At 53.5% G+C, this 10,249-nt stretch overlaps 1 protein-coding gene across 7 annotated transcripts in view; it reads right to left on the bottom strand.

Annotated features, from left to right (window-relative positions):
* Window positions 1–227: 227 nt before the first annotated feature.
* The window catches only part of FMNL3 (formin like 3), a 62,938-nt gene continuing 52,916 nt past the window's right edge, over window positions 228–10,249 (bottom strand). For 4 of the 7 annotated variants that reach the window (XM_010385380.2, XM_010385382.2, XM_030938842.1 and 1 more), the window contains 18 exons: window positions 10,119–10,193; window positions 9,417–9,527; window positions 8,951–9,100; window positions 8,453–8,554; window positions 7,159–7,438; window positions 6,608–6,676; window positions 6,394–6,518; window positions 5,903–6,105; window positions 4,915–5,149; window positions 4,694–4,762; window positions 4,483–4,563; window positions 4,253–4,382; window positions 3,409–3,569; window positions 2,972–3,073; window positions 2,544–2,636; window positions 2,153–2,276; window positions 1,905–2,019; window positions 228–1,190 (listed from right to left, as the gene is read on the bottom strand). In XM_010385380.2, the coding sequence (XP_010383682.1) occupies window positions 1,928–2,019; window positions 2,153–2,276; window positions 2,544–2,636; window positions 2,972–3,073; window positions 3,409–3,569; window positions 4,253–4,382; window positions 4,483–4,563; window positions 4,694–4,762; window positions 4,915–5,149; window positions 5,903–6,105; window positions 6,394–6,518; window positions 6,608–6,676; window positions 7,159–7,438; window positions 8,453–8,554; window positions 8,951–9,100; window positions 9,417–9,527; window positions 10,119–10,193 (2,202 nt within the window). In that variant the 3' untranslated portion in view covers window positions 228–1,190; window positions 1,905–1,927. The remainder of the gene's footprint in view (window positions 1,191–1,904; window positions 2,020–2,152; window positions 2,277–2,543; window positions 2,637–2,971; window positions 3,074–3,408; window positions 3,570–4,252; window positions 4,383–4,482; window positions 4,564–4,693; window positions 4,763–4,914; window positions 5,150–5,902; window positions 6,106–6,393; window positions 6,519–6,607; window positions 6,677–7,158; window positions 7,439–8,452; window positions 8,555–8,950; window positions 9,101–9,416; window positions 9,528–10,118; window positions 10,194–10,249) is intronic. The other 3 variants (XM_010385383.2, XM_010385381.2, XM_030938841.1) reach the window with 2 other exon arrangements.

Genomic DNA, 10,249 nt, shown 5'->3' with positions numbered 1-10,249 from the left:
GGGGACTGGACACATGCCCAGCAGAGGGCACTAGTGTCTCACGGCAGGCCTGCTTCCCTTTGTGTGGCTAGAGCCCACCCAGCCAGTTCTTTCCCCAGAGTTCTGATCTCATCTCCTCCGAAAAAGATGCAGTGCCCCAAAGATTTCTTTTCTTTCCCCATGGCCCAGGTCGGGCTAAATGGACACCCTAAACCCCTAAGCTCAGAAACAGGAGACAAAGTCAGGCCTGGTGCATCAAGCCTTTGTTGAGAGAGGGAGAGTCTGAGGTTTATGTACAAGAGGAAAAGGAGGTGGTATATGTACAAAAAAGTGGGCCCCCACATTCCCTTCCAGGGGCAGAGGAGAAACAGGAAGGTGAGCAAATAGTCAGCCAAGACCACCATGCTCCTTGTCCCCTGCCAAAAAACAAACAAAAAAACGTAGCTGAGGAAAGACGGTGAAGAGTTGGCCCACCCTTTCTCCAGCCATCTGCAGAGAGGGGTTGGTGCAGAGAAAACCTCTGCTTTTCTGCCCACCTGACAAGGACAGTGTGAGCCTAGAATGAAATGGGCAGAGAAATAAGGGCAGTGAGTCTGACATATTTCCTCTTACCCTTATCACTAGGGCACAGCTGGCACGGCCCATGCTTCAGAGGGCCTTGCTCCTGGTAAGAGATGAACTGAGACTGGCAGGGTCCCAGGGCTCCCTAAGCCTAGATACATCTAGACCAGAGCTGACCATGGGCCTGCAAAAAGGAAGGGAAAAAAAAAGAAAGGACAATTGCTCTCTCCTCTCATCCCTCTGGGCTCTAGTGGGAGAGAGATCTACATGCCCTGTTTAGGCTAAAGCTGGAAATGGTTTTTCCCAGCCTTGAGCTGACCCTTGGCGACCCTTCAGGAAACGAAGTCAAAGACCTTGGGGGCAAAGTGCAGTACTGGAGACACCAGGGACCTACAGACCTAGTGCCCATAGTGGCACAAGTAGAAAGATCCAGCCTTAAGAGCTGGGGCGGACATGGTTGAGAGCAACACAGCCCTCTCCTGGGCCCTTGGCCAATTCCAGGTCCACTGGTTGGACTTGTAGGACTCTGAGGGCTGAAGTGCTTCTGCCTCCAAGAGGGTCTCAGTGGGGGCCTGGAGCCCGAGGGGGACCACTGGGTGGCGCAGCACTCCTGGCTTGGTGGCGAACAACCATAGGCTGGCAGTGGAGGCCTGTAGGGGAAGACAGAGACCTGTGAACAGGATGGTAGGCTGAGCCAGGACAGTGCCCTCAAGAGCAGCCCCACAGATAGGGCCAGGGAGGAGCCAGCGGTGAGGCAGATAAACAGGAGGCTTAGAGGCTTGAGGGGTACCCAGCTGGGGAGATTGCTGGGCTTTGCATTTCAGTGGATCAGGTTGGGGGTAACTAGAGGCCACTGGGCAGTGGACAGAGACAAGGTAGATGCATTCAGAAAGAGCCAGAAGGAAAAGACCCCAGGCTGACTGGACATCAGGAAACAGATCAAGGGACATCTGATACCTCCTGGTCAGAAGCTACTACCAGAGCTCTTGTAAGAGAACCGAACCCTAGGGAAAGGTTCCTTAGGCCTGGGAATGGACACTCAACCTCAGCCTCAAAGATCAGAACTGTATGCCTGGTCCTGCCTGCTCTGGCCTGTCCTCAACACTGGCCTGGCAACTCCCTACCCACTGGGTCTTAGTAGAAGCCAGGACAGCATTAGTGGGAGAGAGACCACTTCCCTAAGGACACATGCAGGGGATATGCCACACTTCTGAGAGCATGGGGCATGCAAGAAGTATGTGTCTCCATCGCTGGGAGGCTGCCAGAGGGTGATTGCAAATCATGCAGGAAAGGAGGTGCCTGTGGTCTCCAGCAGGAATCCTGGGAGATGGGCATGCAGAGGGGGCAGCTGCGGTGCCCAGTACCTGTCGGGCCCCAGCCTTGGGGGCTAACAGTTTGACTCATCATGGTGGGCTGCATCACAGAAGAAGCGTGAGCCCCGCTTGGCAGTACGGGCCGTGAAAGGGACACTCTTCAGCACTGTGGCCCAGGAGAGAGACACAGTGGTCAGGCCTCATGGGGGGTGGGGTGGGAGGAGAGCCCAAAGGAGTTAGGTTGAGCTTTGGGAGCTGGGTGCAATGGCCAGGCCCCAGGGAGTGAAAAAGGGCCCCACCTGTGATGATGTCCTCGATGGTACCATCCTTCCCCTCATAAACAGGCCGGTGTTCCTTGGCCTGGCGCCGCCTCAACTCTGCTATTAACTCCTGCTGTTGCCACTTGTTCCGCTGGGATGGGGTCTAGGGCCAAGAATGTGGAGGGGGAAGGAAGTCATCACTGACCTAATGTGGGACTGGTTCCTGCCCCAAGGTGCAGTCTGAGGATGCCACTGCTTGTGCACTGCTAGGAATCCCCAAAGGCCCTCCCTCCATCCCTCTGGATGCCAGCCCACTGGCCCTCTGGGTGGTCTGTCCACTCCAAGTTTTCATCTCCCCTAGCCTTCTGACCCCCAGCCCCCACTCTTTTGCCTTGTCATCTTCCAGGCCCCAGCTCTTGGTCCCACCCACCTTGGCATCCAGTTTCTTGGCTTCCTGAGCCAGCTGCTTCTCCCGCATTACCTCCTCCTGCTTCTTGCGGGCTTCATTCTCTTGTTCTGCTTCCTAAGAGCCATGGAAGATGGGTGGGGGCTAGGGGTGAGGCTCACAGGCTGTGAGGGGAGGGGCTGACGCTGAGGTGGAGAGTGGGTGGCAGTGGGACCTGCTAACTCCAGGTGGCCACCCTCTGGAGGGGCACTTCCTGCCCCAAACAATGACAGGAAGGTCCTGGGCCCCACCCTGCCCACCAGTTCACAGCTAAGAGGCCTGTCGCCAGCTTGCATCGCTCCCTTCCCAGGACTCAGAGGAGGAGTCAGAAAAGGCCCATACTTTAAGCCCAGGCTTCTCTCCCCCAGCCAGTTTTCTCAACCAAACTTCTTAAAAAGCTATCTGCAGCTTACCTTGTAAGAACGAATGAATCGGACAAACACTGGGAAGAATACAGAAGGAGGTGTAGTCTTGGGACTCTCACCAAAGTAGCGCACAACTGCATTGTAGGCCTCCTGGGGAAGGGGTGGGCAGAACGAGTCACTCTGGCGGGAAGGGGCAGCCCAGCTCCCACACCATGGACGAGTGGCGTGCGGAAAGCAGAGCCCAGGGCCAAAGGGAGGAAAACCAACCACCTAGGCCCCTGTGAGCTGGAGAGAACCTGGGGCTCCCAAAGCTCCCGAGTACCAGTTTCCAGAGGCAGCTGCCTGCCACTCCCAAAGCGCACTCTCCCCCCTACATACAGCCAGCTGTTTGATTAAAAAAAAAAAAAAAAATAGAACTAGGGCCACCTAGAGGGGCCTGGAGCCTTGGCCCTGGTTGCTCCCACCCGCCTGCACCCTGTGCTTGCCTCAGCCGTCTTGGCGTCCCGCTGGAGCTTGTCTAGTTTGCCTTCATTGGTACTGAGGAAGTTCCGGAGGACGCTGTTGTCATGGATGCTGCACTCACGCCGAATCAGCTCCATGCCCCGGCCCAGCTCCTTCACATCCAGCAGCACGTTCTCCAGGGACACTGGTCACCAAAAGCCTGGCTGAGGATGCCTAGGGCCTGGCATGCCCACCTCCCAGCCTAGAGCTATATCAAACTCTGGCCCTCCCCCTCAGCATGGGCTCACTCAGGTTCACATATCTGTATGGACATAAGGAAGTACACACCAAGCTAGCTGATCCCTCACAGGGGGAGGGAATGGAATGGAAACTGAGCTTGTGGCCCCAAAGAACACAGTAGCAAACAAAAGCAGGCAAGCCACAGAGACTGCTGGTCTCCACAATGAAACTGCCTCAGGCCTGCCCCAGTGTTCATGGGTGGGGCAGAAATAACAGCTACCTCACGTCTATAGAGGGCTTTATGATTTTTTTCTAAGCACTTCACATACATCATACACAAACGCAAGATCTCTGGGGCCAGCTTGAGGGAGTTGGGAGTAAAGAGTCACTGCTCCCCTTCCTGTTCCTGCTCCTGCTCCCACTGTACCTAGCTGGGAAGAGCTGGGATGGGCCAGGCCTGGCGCCTGGAGGAAGGCTCCCTCTGGAGTGGCCCCTGCCTAAGGCTCCAGCGGAAAGCTTTGAAGTGGTCAGAAAGAAGATAACAAAAGCCAGAAACAAATGGACCCAAGTGTTCCCTCTCCTCATAGCTTCCCGGGATTGTCCTGGGCTGGATGTGAGGGCAGGCCCACCCAGCCAGGCTCTCCTCACCTGCTGCAGCCTTCTCGACAAAGTGCAGCTCATGCCAGAAGTTAGCCAGGTCTGGGTATTTCTCCTTCACTGTCAAGGCGATGAAATGAAGCAGTGTCATCTTCCGGTCAGTGGACTTGGTATCCAACAGCTAGGAGAGGGGGTCACGGCAGTGCATAAAAGCTAAGCACTCTGGCTCCACAACTGTTGCCCCCCAGGCTTCCTGGCCCGCACTGCCCTCACCGTCTTACCAGATCCAGGCTCTGGAGCTTGAAGCCATACACAGCTCCCCGCTTGCTGCTGTTCATGTAGTTCCCCAGTGCAAGTATGATCTGTCCAAAGAATGCATGGGAGGCAGGTCAGGCTCAGGTCCTGAGGGCTCCTTCTTCCTCTCTGTATAGCCCCAGGCCCCCAACTAGGACCCCAGAACCCCAAGCACCCCTGTTCACAACCTCTTCCCACCTCCAACATCTGCTTCAGCTTCTGTGAAGACTTGACGGAAGCGGACGCCGCAATGATGGCATTGAGTTGCTGTAGGACAATATGAACACTGAAGTAACCCCAGGCTGAGATGCGGTAAAGACAGGGAGGGGTCAGAAGGACTGGAAGGGCAGGGGAGGTGACTAGCAGATGGAGGGTGGAGGGACAGCTGTCCAGGACCATGAGTTGGGTGGGGGCTGTACCGGTGTGAGCATCTGCAGGTTATCCTGGAAGTTCCCCAGGAAGGCCATGCCAGCCATTCGCTGGGTCAGCCGTTCCACCTTGCTGAAGAGCAGCATGAAGCGGTCCTCAGCCGCCAACTCCTCCAGGGGCTGCCGCTCACGCTCATATTGCCGCAGCAGCTTTACCTCAGCCTCTGTGGGCAGGAAGCGCATCAGGCACTCCACGAAGTCCACAGGTAGTGTCTGCAAGTCAAACCTGTGGAGGAAGAAGGGACCACGTCAGTTCTCACATCTCTCCACGTTTTCCCTCATCCCTTTTATTCTCCAAGCTCCTAGAAGGACTGGACAGGGGACTGTACACAGAACACAGCCAAAGGCAAAGGACCCATTGCCTCATCTGTCACAGCACCAGCAATGATCCTGGGGGAACATTCCATGCTCCTGTTTAATAAGCCCTTTAATGTACTCCCTCTGTACCTAGGGTGAAGTCCAAACACCTGAGCATGGCTTATGAGGCCCAGCCTGCAAGACTTCTGACCGACTCTACCTTCTCCTGCTCCTCTCCCTACACTAAAGCCAGATTCAATTTTTAGTACCCAAGGCACTATGCTTCTCCCTCCAGGCCCTGAACTGGACTAACTCATATCTTTTCTTCAGGTCCCAGTTGAGACATCACCTCCTTTGGGAAGGCTTCCCTCATTCATCACCAAGCTCAGCTACATGAACCTCCATATTCTCCCAAAGCTGCCTGTATACTTCTACCTTCTTGGTGGTATCACTCAGTGTTACTGCACTGTTCCCAATAGACTGAGAGCTCCTTGGGTGAAGGTCTGGGCTGAACTGCCAGCACAGATGCAGTAAATTCTGGCCAAGCCAAGCCAGTGGATGATTAGGGGAATATGAGGGAGTTCTGTCAGATGACCTGGAATCTAGGGAAACCCAGGCTCCTGGGTGGAGAACTGGGTTGCCAACAGACTAGGGACCAGAGCTAGGTCAGTGGGAGCCTCACGTGTGAATGGCCCTGCAGATCTCCTCAGCCGAGCGGCCAGCCTTGCGTAGGGTGATGGCCAGGTTCTTGGCACGATTGGCTTCCAACAGAGTCACCTTGCTGGCAGCTTTTTGTGCTGTCTTGTTCTTGGAGCAGATGAGGTCAAGGGCAGGGCCCTGCGCTTTCGTCTTGAATAATTCTTCAAACTTATCCAGATCCAGGTCCTGGCAGGAATAGATGAGCAGGGAAAATGCTGTAGCCTCATACTAGTGGAGGACCTCCTGACAGCCCACCCAGCGTTGGCCCAGAGCTCTGTCACTCTGGAATATTTCCTGAATACAAACACAAAGTGTTGACACAACTAGAAATATATATACACTCAAGAATGAAGGGTTTGTAGAGCTGAGCCTGGCCTCACCCTGTCTGATGGCTTTTCTAAGACCAGATCTCCTCAAAAGGCAACCAGGTCCCTAGCCCTCAACCTTACCCCTCTGGACCCCAGGCCCTGTTACCTCCAAGATCTTCTCATCATCAAGTTCGCTGAAGACAGTGCCACTGATCTGGTTGGGTTTCAGTGCTGTCCAGTTGAAGACAGGCAGCCGGAACTTGGTCTTGATAGGTTTCTTAATTCGAATGGCTAATTTGGAAGGAGGATCAGTGACACAGGGGCCAAGGACACACACCCCTGGTCCCACCAGCCCTGCCCAGGGCCTTGGGGACACTCACCTGACAGGCCCACTGTCAACACCACAGAGGGTGCAGCACCAGGGAGAGGTGGGGCTGGGGGACACTTGTCTGGGGAAAGAAGAAAAGATACAGTGACCCAGGGGTCAAGAGACTCTTCATAGGCTTACCTCCCTTCTGCCTGCCCCACCTTCTCTGAGAGTTTAAAAAAAAAAAAAAAAAACTCAGAGAAGGAGCCTACATGAACTCTGCTCAAGCTGCTCCCAGAAATTCTAACTCTGGCAGGGCAGTTGTTGCTGGTCTCTGACCCAGTTTCTATGGCTATAGTCTAAGCCTCTCCTTGGCTGTCTTCAAAGGAATTGGGAGCAACATCTTTATGATCCTTAAAACAGGTCCACATCTGCTTTTGGGCATCCCTGTGCTGATAACTTGAGCTTCTCTCAGATTCCAGCCCTTCCTCACCCTTATTTTATGTCCCCCTAGTCCTCAGATGATGCCATTTTCCCAGTTTCTCCCTGAGGAAGACACTGCTGACTACAGTTTTGGTCCCCACAAAGAGGCTGCCCCTGCTGGTTCCCAGGGGTGGTGGTTACCTGGTAATGGGGGAGGTGGAGGGGGCAAGGGCGGAGCTGGTGGTGGAGGAAGAGGCAGGACCTCCTCAGGGGGTGCGGCTGGAGCCAGAAGATCCAGGTCAGAGGATGGCATGCCCTCACTCAGCTCTGCAGGGCCTACTCTGGCCAGGGCCTCACTGCCCACAGACTCCAGGCCCCGGACACTTGGCTCCAAATGGCATCGACGCTGGAAGGCCTCCTCCTTCTCTTTAATGAGCCTTCGCAGGGTGTGTACCTGGTGGCTTGTGTTCTCGTATGTCTCCTGACAGGCAGACAGCACCATTAAGGGAAAAGTGGGCTGAAGGAATAGTCATTGCCCCTAGAGTGAGAATTCCTACCCAGGGTTCTCTTAACTAGGGTCTCTGTGAGTGTACTCAGAGGCTCAGAGTGGCAGAAGCCCAGGTAGGGGAATGGGGAAGCTGGAAGGCAGCAAAACAAAAGAGGCAAGCAGAAGCTGCCTCCTCCCTCTGCTGGCACCCTGAAGTGTCCTCTCTGCTCCAGCCAATTCTCACTGCATGGACCCCTCAAAGCCCAGAGAAAAAGGCTGCCCCTGTGAAACTCTCCTTAATCTACCACTGGTCTAAAATAGCTGCTCTCTCCATAGCCCTTTGGGCCTCATTTTGTTTTACTTTCACTTGACCTTGTATAATGGCTCAATTGAAAGCCCCCTATAAACAAGACCCTGTTTTAACCACCTCTGTATCCTCCACAGCTCCCAATACAATGCTTAGCAGAAGCTGGGCAGATACATATTGAGCTCAACACAGCCAGCATATATTCTTCTGGAAGAGAAGGTAGGATGGGGACATGACTTTGTAATGAACAAAAAGTCAGGTGAGAATATAGGAGAGAATGAAATATGAAGAGCACCTGCCCTGCCAATTTAGGATACCTGGTGGACATCCTAATACACGAAGCACCTGGTCCCTCTGTCCCTGCTCATTAAGCATGGCTTGGGGAGGAACATGGGGGTAGACGGGAGAAAAATCAATGGGACAGGCTGGTAGAAGGAGGCTGGGTTGGAACTCCAGAATACTCGTGGGTGCCCCAGCTGCTCCCACCCTCTTATGTGTGTGTCTGGCTCACACTGGCTTCAGCTTTCCTCTCCAACTAGAAAAATGGGGTGAAATCATCAGCCCACCCAGACCTAAGTACCTCAAGGGTGAATCAAGATCTAAATCCTAAAGAACTTGATATGACTCAGGGAAAAAAAGCAAAACCCCAAGGTCCTGGAGCCCAGGATCAGTCAGGGACTGCCTTCCCAGAGTACTTGTACCTTGATGCTCTCTAGCTCCTTCTCCCGCTGCAGCAGCTGCTTCTCTAGCTCTGCCACCCGCATCATGTTTTCATTCTCTAGGTCCAGAAGCTTCTCTGTGAGCTGCACAACAGGAAGGGCAGGTTCTGTGCTGGCCCTAAAGCCTGGGCACTCAGCACAGCCTGAACCCTAGTCAAGACCTGAGTCCAACCCCTCAACACAAGGCCACAAAGGCAGCTTAGTCAGGTGGCTCCCTTATATTTCAATAACAGATATAAGACAAAGGCCGCACTCTGACTGTCTCAAGACCAGTGCCGCCACATGCCCAGCCCTGGAGGTCAGTGTGTGTTCCAACTGGTGGATGATCCAGTGGCTCAGGCCTAAGTATGCTCTTGAGAGCCCTGGTGGGTTCTAAAGCCTCCCTGGGACTCAATCTGGAGGCAATGGGTCCACTTAGGATTCCTGGTAACTTGAGCTTCCATCAACAGTGGCTCTGGCAGGCAAAGGAAGACCACCTACATGGGACACATGCTCCTCCAACTCTTCCACCTTCTCCAGGGCTACATTCTTGGTCTCAGCATCCTCCAACAAACCCCCGACGTCAAACACGTTGTCCAGATATGCCTGAATCTGCACCTGTAGCTTCTCGCTCTCTGTGTGCCTTGACTTCTGGGGGAAGAGCAGAGAGTAGTAGTAGTTGTAGGAGCAGGCAGCTCATCAGGGGAACTTTCTGAGAAAGACTTAGTCCTCGTCCCCCTTCGCCACCACTTCCCAAAGAGTTCCTGCTGCAGGCCATGTCAGATTCTCGCCCCATGGAGTGGCCTGACTGGGGAGTTATCTGCAGAGGTCCTGAGTCCCAGGCCACAGAAGACAGGCAGGATCCCAGGAGCATCAAGGACTAGGCACTTATAAAAGAAAAATCATTTGTGATATGGCTAAACGGATCCCAATGCACCTCACCTTACAAGGACCCCAACCAGCTCACCTGCAGGAACTCCTCTAGCCCCAGCTTGGTAAACTCATACTGCAGGTGGACCCGGAAGTTCATGTCCTCCACCGAGTGCACCACGATGTTGATGAACTGCATGCAGGCCACCTGAAGAAGAGGAGACCCAGAGAAGCAGCAACAGGAAGGGCAGATGAGAGCCAAGAGACCAGGAGGATAGGCGGCTGTTAGAATATCATCATCATGTGGATAATTACAGGGAGTCAAAGAGTTAAGCCTTTATGGGGGCAATAAGAGCATTTTAATTTTTAAAAAGTCATTTAATATTCAGTGTATAAAGACAAGTAAATTACATGAAAAACAGATGTAAGTGAAGATACAGCTCTCTGATTTCCTTTGTACATCAGCATGTATTCCTCAAGGATACCTTACCTAGCCGAAGACCCTGCACTGAGGGGAAGAGAAGCTAGAGGAAGAGCTTAGGAAAGGGAGGGCAGCTCAAAAAGGATCCAATTCAAGGACAAAAAGGCCACAGAAAAGAGGAAAAGGAGATAGATCCGATATAGACAAATGATGCCCTGAAGTTTCTAAGAGCTCTCTGGGGTGGGCAGGTGGACAAGAAGCATTTGCTGAATAGAATCATTCTGGGCTCTACATGGAATATCAAGATACACTGTTGGCCTCACCCCTGTTGTCAAGGAACACACAGCCCTGGTGCTGGACCCAGGCCCAGTTCCTCACCATGAAGTCAATGTTGCTGTCCTCATTCCGGAAATATTCCATCAGCTTCTCAAAGCGGTGCAGCTCCTTGCATACCTGAATGAGCAAACTTTCTCAGTGAAAGGAAATGCTCTATGCAGAACCCAAGCCCC

Source organism: Rhinopithecus roxellana, chromosome 10 (assembly GCF_007565055.1).
Source record: "Rhinopithecus roxellana isolate Shanxi Qingling chromosome 10, ASM756505v1, whole genome shotgun sequence".
NCBI lineage: Eukaryota > Metazoa > Chordata > Mammalia > Primates > Cercopithecidae > Rhinopithecus > Rhinopithecus roxellana.
This window is presented reverse-complemented; position numbering and strand designations above follow the sequence as displayed.